Source organism: Amia ocellicauda, chromosome 3, assembly GCF_036373705.1.
Source record: "Amia ocellicauda isolate fAmiCal2 chromosome 3, fAmiCal2.hap1, whole genome shotgun sequence".
In the NCBI taxonomy this organism is placed as follows: Eukaryota; Metazoa; Chordata; class Actinopteri; order Amiiformes; family Amiidae; genus Amia; species Amia ocellicauda.
Window position 1 is genome coordinate 5,482,395 of NC_089852.1, and position 15,246 is coordinate 5,497,640.

General features: G+C 40.5%; 1 protein-coding gene across 1 annotated transcript in view; it reads left to right on the plus strand.

Moving 5' to 3' along the window:
• Positions 1-14,758, plus strand: part of poc1a (POC1 centriolar protein A) — a 59,313-nt gene extending 44,555 nt beyond the window's left edge. The window contains exons 10-11 of the mRNA XM_066697875.1: positions 2,731-2,949; positions 13,974-14,758. Of these exons, the coding sequence (XP_066553972.1) occupies positions 2,731-2,949; positions 13,974-14,078 (324 nt within the window). The 3' untranslated portion in view covers positions 14,079-14,758. The remainder of the gene's footprint in view (positions 1-2,730; positions 2,950-13,973) is intronic.
• Positions 14,759-15,246: the final 488 nt, after the last annotated feature.

The following is a 15,246-nucleotide window of genomic DNA, read 5'->3' on the forward strand; positions in this document are numbered from 1 at the left end:
AGTCTCCCTCGGTCTGGGGCTCCATGCAAGATCTCACCTCGTGGAGTTTCAATGATCATGAGAACGGTGAGGAATCAGCCCAGAACTACACGGGAGGATCTTGTTAATGATCTCAAGGCAGCTGGTACCATAGTCACCAAGAAAACAATTGGTAACACACTACGCCGTGAAGGACTGAAATTCTGCAGCGCCCGCAAGGTCCCCCAGCTCAAGAAAGCACATGTACAGGCCCGTCTGAAGTTTGCCAATGAACATCTGAATGATTCAGAGGAGAACTGGGTGAAAGTGTTGTGGTCAGATGAGACCAAAATCAAGCTCTTTGGCATCAACTCAACTCACCGTGTTTGGAATAGGAGGAATGACCCCAAGAACACCATCCCCACAGTCAAACATGGAGGTGGAAACATTATGCTTTGGGGGTGTTTTTCTGCTAAGGGGACAGGACAACTGCACCGCATCAAAGGGACGATGGACGGGGCCATGTACCGTCGAATCTTGGGTGAGAACCTCCTTCCCTCAGCCAGGGCATTGAAAATGGGTCGTGGATGGGTATTCCAGCATCACAATGACCCAAAACACACAGCCAAGGCAACAAAGGAGTGGCTTAAGAAGAAGCACATTAAGGTCCTGGAGTGGCCTAGCCAGTCTCCAGACCTTAATCCCATAGAAAATCTGTGGAGGGAGCTGAAGGTTCGAGTTGCCAAACGTCAGCCTCGAAACCTTAATGACTTGGAGAGGATCTGCAAAGAGGAGTGGGACAAAATCCCTCCTGAGATGTGTGCAAACCTGGTGGCCAACTACAAGAAACGTCTGACCTCTGTGATTACCAACAAGGGTTTTGCCACCAAGTACTAAGTCAAAGGGGTCAAATACTTATTTCCCTCATTAACATGCAAATCAATTTATAACTTTTTTGAAATGCGTTTTTCTGGATTTTTTTGTTGTTTTTCTGTCTCTCACTGTTAAAATACACCTACCATTAAAATTATAGACTGATCATTTCTTTGTCAGTGGGCAAACATACAAAATCAGCAGGGGATCAAATACTTTTTTCCCCCACTGTACAGTGTAAGATTATGGAGGAGTAACTTGCATAACTCTTCAGTTTTACAGACAGAAATCAGAGATCTCTTTTTGAACAGCGTATTTGAAGACTCTTCTTGAATATTCAGGAGTTGAAAAGATACTGTCCTAGAAGCACTGGGAATACGGGAGGCGAGGTGAATATCTTATAGATAATAAACCGGCACTTGCAGTATCTAGGTTGATCCCTCCTTTGCTTTTGATGTGTTATCTATGAGGCATATTGCCCTTTTCTCTAGGTGACTAGTCCTGGCATTGTTGACTTTGTGACTCCTGTGCGAGACCAACAGAGCAGCATTGTTCGAACAAAACGGGGTCCTGTCGCAATTCTGTGTACTCTGGACCGGATCCACACATCGCCCTGCAACGTTAAATATAGCTGTGCAGTGTGCTCCACTAAACACTCTGGATTTATATAAGGGTATACCTCTTTGTAAGTAAATATTTGAACTGGCAAGGCTGTGCCGTTAACCAAGGGGCACACAAATGTACCTGATGCTGTCCAGATCACACCATTTTAAAGAACCAATAGAAATGTAGACGGGACTACATTCAATTCAAAATGGATGTTTGAATTTGTACCTGTGACTGAATCTGGGAAGACTGACACCTTTTCCCGTTGTTCTTCATTACCATGTGAAAATTAGAAAATTAAATGGCACTTTCTTTTGTTAACATGTTTGTCTTAGGAAATGATTGTGGTGAGAATTCGTACTGTCTTGGATTTATTTTTATGCACTCAGTCAAGCAAATTATCTACACTGATTTATATATATATATAATGTATTACACCACACTGCATGATGCACAGCAGGCAAGAATTTGACTGTGTGTTGAAAAGGTTTTTTTCTCTCTCTCTCTCTCTCTCTCTCTCATATATATATATATATATATATATATATATATATATAAAATCTTGTACTAAACCAAATCCCTAGTTTTGTAAGTATAGCTGTTGGTGCCAAGCTCTTAAGGGCACCACATCTGGCCCGTCTACCTCCTTTTGTTTGCTTCACAATCACCAGGGACATACTGTAAATATTTACCCACTCTACCTTGGAACAGTAGTGTGCCCTTTACAGCACCTGCTCACCAGATGTTTCCAGCGACTGCCTTAAAGGACAGCAAAGGCAGCAGCAGTTTATTGCATGAATGGTGCCCCCGCTCAGCTCTGCCTTCTTGTTTATTCTGCCTGTCGTTGAACTCGGTAGTAAAGATTTTATACCTCTGTTAAGGGCTGTGCAAGAAATAAACTACTTTTCTTGCATAGAGCACTACTTCCAAACCCAACTTTTAAGCATTTGAGACTCGTCTACCAGTTAACTAAGCGGACGCTAGTTGACAAGTCTTACATGCAGTTTGAAAAGCAAGAAACAGTTACAGCTGGGCGGCAGTGTGGAGTAGTGTTTGCTCAGGGCTCTGGAATCCTCAGCGCAGGTTCGGGGGGTTCAATCCCAGGTGGGGGCACTGCTGTCGTATCCTTGAGCAAGGTATTTTACCTATTGCTCCAGGAACAATATGCTGTAATAATGCAATAATAGTAGTGTAATAATAATGTAATAATTAATAAAAATGAAGGCTCAGTAGCACTTAATCGGGACCTCTTGTTGCACAGCCCTCTGATGAGCTGTTGTTGTTTGTCCACAGTCCTCCGAAGCAGTAAACTTCTCTGATGTTCCTGTGCCTCAATGGGAAAAGAGGAGCAGGAGTCTGCCCAGGCTTTCTCAGACTCCCAGAGACCCTGTTGTGAAACCGTCCAGCTTCCAGCAGCAGCAGCAGCAGCAGCAGCAGCAGGACAGTGCTGTCCCTGAAGCCCTGGCTAACACCCTGGAACATATAGTTGGCCAGTTGGATGTCTTGACTCAGGTAAGCAGGCAGAGTTTTGTGTACTTACACCACCACCACCACCATGGCTGTTTTAATATCCTCACAGCACATTTAATAAGCTGTTGATGTGAGATTGAAAGTGCGGGGGAGGGGGGAAGAAGTCTCACAGATCTACTCCACCCAGAGTGTCTTTTTGAGAGTTTGAATTGATGAGCTCATAAAGCAACAAACCTCCACATGAGACGGATCGCAGTAGGTTCTGAGAAACGTAACGCAATTCCATTCTTACATCTTACATCCTTACATGAGCCATGTCTTACACTGCCTCACCGTCTGTTTCATAATGAAGTATTGATTGTAAGGGTGTATCGCGAGGTAATTGGTTAGATTTGTGCCTGCCCTGTATATAAACCTCTAATCAGTTTTCATGGCTTTCATTGAAGGCTGGCATGAATAATTCATCTTGTTCATTTGCACGGAGCTGCACTGGAACTAACCAAGACACTGTTACCGTCAGTGCTGTATGATTGTGCTGCGGGAACATTTTTCTGTTGCACATTTGTGAAGAGCACGGTGTGGTAAAACAATTATTAATGACAGAAATGATAAACTTGTACCAATTATTAGTATTTCAAGTGGTGGTTGGTTGACAAACAGCATGACACTTACTGTAAATATCAGTTTTTTCTTTTTTTAGTCAAATCTGGTAAATGTTTTTGTTTAAAGTGTTTTTATGTCCTAATTCATTCATAACTTAACAAATGCTCATTGGATTGGAGGGTTGTTAAGGGGTATATAAAGTTAGCAGATCTGCTTAAACTCAGACATTAAACCAGACCAGTTATTCCTTCACGATAACAGTTGATCAAAATGTTTGTTTTTTAAGTATTGCCAAATAAAACCAGGATGCTCTTGCCAGACCTGTGAATGTGTCTATTGAAATACTAAAGTCTTTAATGTATATCAGTTCTTGTGCAACTTAATGGACTTGTCCTAGTTATTATGCAATGGCCTCATTATCCTACAGGAAGCAGACTGGTCACATCGGGCTCCTACGACTGCTTGATCAATAAAATCTGAAGCACTTGATCGAGTGCCCATCGTCAGGATAGCGTACATACTTTATTTAGCAATGTGATTCCACAGGGATCTCTTATCTGTGTTTGTGTGTATCATAATCCGAACGAGACAAGTTATCTGTATTATCCCTGTGAAAAGCTTTCTTTTGTTTTGCTTTCTGCTGATATTGCAACCTGACAGTATTTGCTAATGGCCCTTAATGGTGGCTTTAATTGGATCAGAGTAGGTCACTGCTCTCAAAAGGCTAGACGCCTCAGATTGGGGGGGCGGGGGGTTGATGCTTGCTTAATTAATGGGCCTACTCTCTCTCCATTACTCCCTCTCTCTCTTTCGCTCTCCACCGTTCTGTTAATTGTCGTATTCATATTCCAGGTGTGGGCAGTGTGACTGCTGCCAAGAATCAGTTTTTCTTTCCACAGGCTTGTGAGCTTGGGGGAGCGGGGGTGCAGTGGGCAGTGGATGACGGGGCTACAGAGCTGTATGTAGGGGCCCCTTTCCTGTCAGACTCTAGGCAGCTAGTGGAAGGGGCAGGGATGGGCTTTGCAGTCAAGGCTAAAGAGTATTCTCAAGAGGACCCTTTTTGAAGTATTTTCATTGGTTATCAACTATGTTGGGGTCACTCTCTCTTTTGTGGTTTCCTTCTCATTAGGTCTAAAATGTGCTTGTGCTTTTCTTTTCTTCTGCTTCTTCTTTCCTGACCTTGAATCTGTGTGAACTCTCTCTTTAAAAGCCACCCCCACCCCCCCAAAAAAAAAGCTTAGCTAAGCAGTTGTGTGACTTCTGGCAGCCTTCTGTGGATGCAGCATATCTCCCTCTCTGCACAGAGATTACACAGCTGTAAGTCAGGCTTTTTTTTAGGTTCTTATCCCCGAGATCATCTTCACGACAGTTCAGATTTTTTGGATTGTTTGTTAGCTTTGGTCATTGAGCTGAGGCTTTTATCCTAAGCGACTTACAAAGGCTAGTAGGGGTGAATTGTGCATCCACAGCTGCGTCCACAGGACCTGGTTTCATGTTTGCTCTGAAGGATGGAGTGCCTTGCTTTTCTCAGGGAAGATAACTCAGTGATTTAGTGGTAGAGTCTGGGGAAGCTCTTGGTAACGAAACCCTTCTTGGAAAACACACCAACGATGGCCGCCGTCTTATGGTCAGTGTTGGTTTATGGCCAATGTTGGCCCTGGGCTACCTTGCCAATGCATCCACTATCTGTGTGTTGATCTCAAGCCAACTTTCCCATAACATGTTACTGGGGAGGTCTTCCAGCAGATTACCCAAACAATAAACCTAACATTAGGTCGTCTGAATTGAATTTGTTAAAGGTGTTCCAGTGTCTCTGTGAGGGATTCCTGTGAATGGTTTGTGTGAAACTTGAGGTTTCACTTTAATTTAGACTGAATTGTACAAATAATAAGTGTTTACTCTAAGATCCTGAATGCCAATATTAACAGTAGTGTATGATGGAAAAAGTGTCTTATTTAATCTGGCTAGTGACTGAGCTATTCTCATTGCATTCTTGAGGTGACCATAGCAGTGCAGTAGACTTTGGATTTAGTTTGGATGTTTCTTTAATACTTTTTTAAATATTGTAATTTAGTTTTTTTGTATTATTCCTTACCTCAAGGTCAGATAAATGTTTATCTTGATTTTATATTTTATCCAAAGGAGCTTTAACTTGTTTGCTAGCAGAGTTGATAAAATCCCCATTTGGGATGCCTATGAATAGTTTACGAAGTGAAGTGTGTATAGTAATTTGGTGAGTGAAACATGGAAATGAGTGCATTAAGGTTGGCTCTGTATTTCCTGAGTTTTCTGGACAGACCAAAGAGCTCCCATTTAATTATAGAGCGCCATGAAATAATATTAGTATTTCCTAATTATGTTTTAAGTGGAAGGACATATTGTTGATATTCAAGTAAAGGGAGGACATTACATTTATTCACTTTTAACGGGCTTGTGTTTTTAATACCTCTCTATAGGCATATGTAAGAATGTTTAGATCAATCTGATCCGAATGTGGGATCCCCTATATGGAATATTATTCTTGCCTTAATCAACATTTTTCCTGTCCTGTGTGTTAAAGAGCCGTAGTCAGCAATTTTTAAATCATACATGCTTACTGGCTTGCATGCATTTGTTTGCGCTTGAATTGATTTTTTTCCAAAATAAACCACGAGGACTTGAATTCAGAAAGCATGGCTAAGAATCATTCATTGTCCAACAACTATAGTGTTATACATCAGCACTTGTTCCTTTGATGTTTTCCATACAGTCATTGTATTATTTTCTTTCTCCAATGCGCACATCCTAATGAGGTTTTCAGTGTAATGGTATAAATCTATTGCAATTGCTTTCAAGATGACCATTTGCATTCATAGTGCCCATGTGTCCTTGAGGCTGATTTTTTGTCATGTATCGCAGCTGCAGGGTTAAGGTAAGCAAAGGTGCATCTGTAACATCTCAGTACAGAGAAAGCGGGACACCTGCACCAACACGCTCCGACATCTTGAGAGTGAGGATGATGATTATAATAATAAAGCTGTTTTTTAATAAAGCTGTTATTTAAACATGAACCAGCAGCAACATTTGAAAATATATTTCTGGAAGGTGTCAAAGTGCACAGCAGAGCGACACAACACCTCCATACACTGTACGTGAAACACAGTGTTGAAACGAACACAGGATGGCCAGATCGACTGTCTCAAAAGTCATTGCAATGTCTGAATGGAAAGGAGAATTCTAGGATTGTTACTTAGAGAGCCGTAGCCCTGCTAGTGACTCAACAATATTACATTAACCAATCATCCTACATGTTTTGTTTATTTTTCATTTGTTTACCAATTAAAGTATTCATCGTAACCAAGAAATAAGGTGGTTTTGGGCTGAGTGGCTTCAGAGGGTTAACCAGCGGCAGCAGCAGCAGTAACACTGAGTGTTGCATTCTTACATTAGTCAAGAAAACCTGTTTACAGAGGGAGCAATGAAGGCTCTTTGGAGACCATGAAGTATTGGACGTCTGTCAGTCTGAGGTTTCCAAACGACAAGCCAGACTACACAGCTTGTGGGAGGAGGGGGGGTTTAACTCGAGAAACACGGCAGACGTGTCGCGATTTTCTTCTCTTCTCTCAGTCACAGGACTGCCTCACCTCTGTTAATTGGTAAGCCCCGAGATATTCATATTCACCACGGTACTTTACGTGCTCCTTGGGGAAACGGAAAGGTAATTTAACAGTTTGGAAGAATTTTCCTGCTGCCTGTAGTACATCATTTTAGTGGTTTCTATGAAATGAGCGTAATCATTGACATTCAATTGGAATATGAAGCACGGCTCTGCATGCGTTTTTAATTTGTTAATACTTTTATTTTTTTAAACCACAGACTGAATCACAGTATTAGTCAGTGGAACATAAAATAAATTGACTTGTAGGAAAAAGTAAGATTGTAATATTTAAACTGGCACTTGTTTAATGTTAACCATAGGACGCCCATTGATGAGAGGCAGGTATAGTGGTAACCCAATTTCACATATTTTGTAGACTTTCCCCGGTACTTCCGTTACATATTTATAGAAGCATACAATGCAAATGTATAGCATGTTTATAGCATAACATAAGTTGGAGACATTAATTTTCTTCCTCACTTTGGAGTACACTGAGCAGATAACATACTTTTTGCTACAGTAAATCAATATTTCAAGCCTTATTCTGTTGAAATTGAAAACCTCTTAATGGTTATAGGCTATAAGATTTTTAACCCAGTTTAATGAGTGCAGATCAGTCTCTTGTGTTTTTATTTGATCTTGATTAAATTCAGCAAGCCCACTGTTGACTAGCTAGGTAGTTGACTGTTTCAACTGCACTTAACCTCAGAAAATTACATTTTGTGCTATAGATAAATTGCTCTTCTGCAATGTATCTTTGTGCTACATGAGGCAAAACAGTCATATCACTCGTATTCAGATACTGATTGGTTTCTTAAGAAAGGCAGACAAATTTAATCATGAGTAGATTAAAAAAAAGAAAAACGTCTCTGTATTCTTGGTGCTTTAGATTGCACTGCATTTAATATTAAAGCACTTACTGTACAAGTGAATTCACCTTTAAGATCAGAGAACAATCTTTCATAAGCTTCTTATTTCTGTGTTTTGCCCAGTCCTATGTTTGTGAGGGTAGGTGGGATCACTGCAACTAGTGCTGCATTGTTTTACTCCCCAGAGCTTGAGTGCAAAGTCATGTTTGTTGTAACTCAGTCATCAATGTGGCCTTTAAGTATTGACCACAGCATGTTTTTCTGTTTGTCCTTGTTACATTAAAAGCAGATGAAGCACAAGGCAATCACTCCACACTGACCACCCTCAAGTCTCAGGACCACTTCTTGATCCAGACTTTTTTTTCTCTCTCTCTGTGATTTTGGGGAGTGTATTCTATTGTGCGTATATCAGTAAAGCAGTCACCAGTGTTTGTGGTTCATTGTGTACCAGAATCTAATGCAGTCCAGGTCTGATGTGTTTAGCTCTGTCCTCTGGAGGCCTGGGTCCCTGCGTTCTCATGTTTCCTCTGCGCCGATCTTCCTAAACAAACCAAAACCAAGCCCGTATGTTTCCTTCGCTTGAGAATGTTTCCATGTGTTTTTAATGCATGAGCTCCATGCTGGTATTCAGCCCGCACCTAAGGGTTGGGGTGAGCAGATGGTTTCCATTGCGAGCGGAAGTCGTTTTTGTCCCTGTGCACCTCCAGTGGCATGTGCTAAATAACTCTGACCTTCACCGATTCAGGTTTGAAAGAGCCCTCCAGGCACGTGGGAGCATTTATTGACATTCCACGCCTTCAGACGTTTACAGGGAATCGTGCCCTCCGACCCCACAGACATGCCGTCTCTCCTTCCCAGTCACACTCCGGCAACGTCTTCAAAGTCTTTTAAAACGACTCCCTCCTTCTCAGCCATGGACCTGTGCCTCTGTGCCACTTTCCTGATTAGCAGTGAGAGGTCTAACCTATAAACTCAACTCCAACATTTCTCTTTGAATAGCAGACCTGACTGGGAGAACTCACAGAAAGTGTAGCCTAGCAGGACCCGACGCGGACATAAAAACGCTTGACTTTACCATGATCTTTACAAGTCGAAATCGGGCATTGTGTGTAGGTCAAAGCCTCTTCAACACAGTCATACAAGATACGAAATAATACTTTGAACCGCCTCTGTGTCTGTGTTGTCAACCTGTGATGTTTCCGTAGGGACAAGTGATTGATTCTGTTACGAGTACACCAAAATTATAATAAAACCCAAACGGACAAATATATGTCACACCAAAAAACTGAAAAATTATCTGACTGTCCCACAGAATCTGAGCGTAACGTATTAAAAGTACAATGTGAAAGAAAGGTTAAATGCCATCTTTACTAGTATACAAGCACTTATACTGGTGAGGTGCTATTGTTCCTGCTGCTTTGATGATTGTGTTAATCCATTAGTACATTAGTACGTTAGTAGACACATATAAAGTTTATTATTATTAATAACCTATTATTTGTCATGTTATCAACTAAACTCAGTGCTGTTTGAATGGCAGCCAAGGTTAATGTTTCCCAAATGGTGGCTACAAATAAACAGGTGCTTAATGTTTTAAAAGCCTTGCAGTACCAACCTGTTGCTATTCTAGATCCATTAGAGTTCAGTTATGTAAACTATGTTTATAAACTGCAGAGATGAATCGAGACTATAGTGTCGGTGGGAAGAACTTTAGTAAAATTTGCCACTCCACAAAATTAAAGAAGCACTACCTTTCAGACTGAACAAAACTGCCACAGGTATTGTAATGATTAGAAATCCTTCATGAATATTCATGGAAAAATCCTCATGTCATTATGCTTTAGCTAGGACACTTTGGAAATAATTAAAATTGTCAGTCAGTATTTCTATCTCATTATTGAAGTCATGGCTTTGAGTTTTTTTTTTTATATAAGATGTATCAGATATACGGAGTTGAGTAATGATGGTTCTAAGTGATTAGATAAATGTTTTCCTGCTGTAGAAAGAAGTTACGAACCCAGTGCAAGATTGTTCTACATGTTTTTGGCAGCACTCCCTCAGACAGGTTGAGGTACTTACTTTACATGCAGACAGCATTCAGCAACATATGACTATATGGTAATTGGCTGGATTCGGACCGGTCTTGATAAGTGTTGGCTTATTGTACCTCAGATAAAGTACTGTGTTTCAGGCCAGAACCAAATCTGCAGTCACGTGTGTTTTATTTTGAATATATTGAGTCTATAGGATTTCATGCAGGATTGCATATATTTTTTATATAATTTGTTCTTCATAATACATATACTCATTAAACTGAGTGGCAAGGAGAAATTAATAAATAATTCAAATTTCAACTGGAAACTGAACATGGAAATCTGCTGTGTTAGCAACCAGTGCTGCCAGAATATAAAAAAATTATAGTAATAATTGCATCTCTTTTGAGACAGTAGATCACCCCCATACCGTAGTTTGAAATATGATGGGGATTATGGGAAACATTTGTTTGTGAACTGTGAACTGTGATCAGCAGCTTGAAATATTTAAAAACGTCACATTAAAATATGATCAGAACTTGTGAGAATCTCTCAGAACAAGCTTGGCACTCAGCGAACCAATGTCCAGAGCAAGCATGAGCACTAAACCGCAGCGGAGAGAGCCAAGGAAAGCAGCCGACAAACACAAAATAGCCCAGTTCTGAAGAGAAAATTAAATGGTAAAGGAAAATATTAACGCATCTCTCATGACTCCTTGTCATAAGGTTCTTACAGTTTTCTTTTTTTATTATTAAATTATTTCCTCATAGAAGCTTAATACTGCTTAGTAAATCTTGCCAGTTTGTCTGTGTCTGAGCAGAACAGGATTTTTTTCTGCATTTTCCATTCATATTGAGCACTAGATTGTGTTCAGTGAATTGTGTTTGGTGTTGTCAGTGTTAACATTGTCAGCTGACAATTGTTTGCGCTTCTGCATCCACTCAGCTGACCTTGGATTGATGAGATCAGTTAAAGGGACAGAGAAGTCTTGTCCCCCTTGAGCGTTGCTTTGAATTGATAAAAACCTTCCTGCTAATCCTTTTAACAGAGAAATCTTGACAAAGATGTGGAGTATCTCAAATAAAGTAGTTTGCAGTGTTTTAATTTTCTAAAACAGTGTTTTATATATATATTTGTAATTTTTGTATATAGAAACTAACCACCCCCCCAAAAAAAGGAAAGAATTTCATGCTTGGGGAAAGGTAGCCACAAACCCATGTTAGCTGCCAATCTGGACAAAACGCTTTGACAACTACTGGAGGTGGAAATGAATCCGAAGCTAAAGGCACCGTATGAGAGGATAGTCTTGACACCGGTGACTCACAAAATTATACAGGAGAGCAGCCGAATCCTTGCCGATTTCTTTTTAATGTCTGCACGCCTCTTTCTCAGCGTCCCTGCCTCGTGTCTGTGTACAGTAGAGCCACAGGGCTGTGGAGAGAGGAGAAACAGAGACAGAGATGTGGAAAGCATTGACTGGATACACAGTGCTGATTCACGGCCCTCGCCGCTCGATCTCCGTTTTGTCTTTTCTAACTCTCGAATAAGCTGCTAGATGGAGAGAGCGATGCACAGGCTAACACATCAGCAACTGACTCTTACCCTTGTGTTTGTGAAATTGCTTGGGGGGGCGGGCATAGGAGATTAATATTGTTAGCAGCAAGACTTGCACTGCTCGCTGTGGTATGATGGGCGCTGGATATTGATTGGAAAAGCACACTCACAAAGGAAGGAAATGCAAAACCCTCTCTCCGTAGCATGAAATACCAGCAGATGTTATCTTGTTATGGCTCCTGGGCCCTGGGGGACTCCTCAGGAAGCCCGGTTGCTGCAGCCCGCGTTTGAGCGCCTCCATCTCGCCGGCATGTTGGAGCTCTCCAACCAGGGTCATCGGGGGGTTGTGATAACCCAGACCCTCACGCGGGAACAGTCGGAGTGCTGTTGTGCGAGGGGCCCCGGGGCCGTGGTGAAAGGAGGTGGCCACTGTGACTGAAATATCAAAGACCGAGTCCAGAGCCCAGTTTCCCCAGAATAGAATTCAAATGACTTTCACTGTGAATCAATTTAAATTGTAAAAGCCTAAAAATAGACTCTTTTATCTCCAGCTCAATGCATGATTTCTTTTTTCTTTCTGTGTTTGTGAGAATTGGGTTCTAAAAATAGAGGGTGAGAGGGCTGTCTTTTCCATGGATTAAAACCATGAAGTCTGTTTTGAACGTTTTTTGTTGGCTTGTTTGTTTGTTAAGTAACTAATCTACCTCTTAGTCATTTTTATCCATAAAGTGACGCCCACCGGAGCCTCAGGTGACACAAGCCAAAACAAGAACAAAGCATGGATTTCACATTTTTCACAATACATTTTCATTCGCTCACAGCACCTGGTCCTTCTTCCACTTTTATGTATCTGTATGAATATTTTCTGTATATATATATATAAAAACAACTTCCCTATAATGTTACACCTGTGCTTTTTGGCAATTCCACTTTCAAATTAATTGTCGCCACTTCTGCTAGGCTCAATTTGTATGATTAACATTCTTTTTTTTTAACACAGTCTGTAATTTTGGTCTCATAGTTTTCCTTTATATTAAACAATGGGTAACAATTTGAAAGATGTCTGTGGCACATGATTGCCTGAGGTATCAGATCCATTAGTAAACTATTCCCAACTGAATTAAATTGCTTCATTGCTTGACAGCTTAACTATATCAATCTAACACATACCTGAACTGATACAATACATAATCATCAATAAAACACTGCAGAATTTTGTATTTGCTGTTTTTTTTTTTTTTTGTACCGTCTATAATATAATCATTTGCACATTTTAGCCTTTTCTTTTTTATCAACTAAAGTTACCAGAATATACAGATATAGAGATGTATAAATATTGATTATGGTGTACAAAATAGAAACTACAGTCTAGCTGGTTGAACACAGGGGATTTTCAGACAGTGTTTTGGAACAGTATTATTTACCACAGTGGGAATACTCGTCCTCAAGGTGATTTCTGGGAGCAGCATTGTGTTTAATTACCACGTCACCAGAAATGACCCTAGACTTTCACAGTCTTGCTCGCCACAGTCCAGTGTAGTTGCAGACACACTGAACTTTGCAGACGCGAAATTGCTTCTGAGACAGGCTCTTTGTTAATTAAGATGAAACAGCTACTGTATTTAATGTCACTGCAGGTTTGGTCTTCGCTTCCTCTCGTATGGGTGAGTGCTTAGGAGATGAAAGGCAGACCAATAGAAAGAACATTGTGTTGCGGATGTACCGAACAAGGGTGAGAGTGGTATAAAAATGACACATTTGTTAGCAACCAAACTCAGGAAGCACACTATGACTTGATGACACATATTTGTTTTTGTTTGTTGTGCTGCGGAAATTTCTTAATAATGTTGTAGGGTATTTTAAGACAAATGCATTTTTGGGGGAAAGTTTATCAGGATTTATCAGGAAAAATTATGTATTCCATGGCATCGACTGGCCTATTGAATCAAAAATAGTTTGACGAGGTCTGTGGGGAAACCCAGCACGTGGAGGTGGTTTCTCTCTGACACTCAGTGAAGCTAGCAGGCTTCAAGGAAGGGCCAGGGTTCTGTCACGAGCTGCTGCCCAGTGGTGCATACGGTGTAAAATAAGATAATTACCAAAACACAAGAGAACGCACACATTCAAACATCGTTCAGGTTGTGTCGTGTCGTCTCCTTTTAAATCTGTGCCGAGAAAAGAACTGGCTGTGTTGAGGCTCATGTCGGAAAAAGAGGGCGCCATGTTTAGTTTCGCAGTGAGGCAACTCTGGCTCCGTCATGAAGCAGCATGATTGTCTGTCATGAAAACAGAGCATCTGTTAGCAGACTAAAATAGATGCATTCATACATCTTTTTTTAACGTTTTATTATTATTCCCTGCCTCCGCCAGACAGTGGCTATCCTGGAACAGAGGCTGACATTGACCGAAGACAAGCTGAGAGAGTGCATTGACAACCAGCACAAGATCTCGCTCCAGCTACGGCCAAGGGACTGAAGAGGACATCTGCGATGGACTGGAGGAAGCCCTGACACTGGTTTTATTATCTTATTGATCATTAGTTGCCCCCAAAACATACTTTTTTTGTCATGTATTACCATCAAAATAATACAAGAAGGAAGTGTTTGTTTCCAACCTGAGCATCATCCATCTGATAGCAAGAACAGTGTGATCAGAAAAGTCTGTTTTAAACCCATCTAGACTATACGTTTGAGTCTATTTTTCTCATTTCTTAAAAAGATTTTGTGTTGTCCAAGAAGCGCCCAGCTGGTCTGTACGTGATCACCTGGAAAGGAAAGAATTTACAAACCTGATGAGACTTGTTCAGAGCCGAGCATTTCAGAGAGAAGACTAGAGGGCAACTACACCGTCTTCCATGGATGGTTGAGCAATTTTGGAAATCTTCACAAACAAATCAGTATATGGGGGCAAAAACTAAACACAATTAAACAGACTGTAGATTCAATTTGATACAATGTTTTTGGTGCTACACACTTCATCTTCTATAAAAAAAACTAAGTATCCTAGTTTACATTTTTTTGTTCTGCTATCTTTGCTAATTAATCAATATCTAACATAATTGAATGCATGTACAGTGTGTGTTATTTGTTTTTGTGTGTGTTCCTTGTGTGAATACATGTTTTCATATATAAATAAATATTTTTTTTATGAATCTGTATGAGCTTTCTCTGTGTATTATTTTTTTAGGTGAATTCCTAAATTGTGCTTTTTCACAGAAATGTATTTTGTGTCTGAGAATAAATAGTGTTGATTTGGTCAGCTGAGTTAAACCACTTTCATCATATATTAGCCATGTTGTGTTATATGTGCCTGCTATTATTTTGAAACAATGCTCTGATAGCTTTTTCCTAAGAAATGCTTTTCATGTATAAAGATTGTATTCAAGGCTTTTCAGAAACTTATTTACCTTCCCTCCCCACCCCCCAAGAGAGCCTTTTTTTCACTGTCTTGATAAAGCTCTCAGACAACTTGATGCGTTTACACTTGCTGTGCAGTCGTGTCTTTAAAAGGTTATTCGTGTGAGTAATGTCACATCTGAGCTCGCTACATGCTACGGGTGCCAGTCTGACTGGGATATCTGTCGCTGAGCAGGAGGTTTCTTTGTTGGAAGCAGAATGAATCTTAAAATTCAGAAACAAAATAC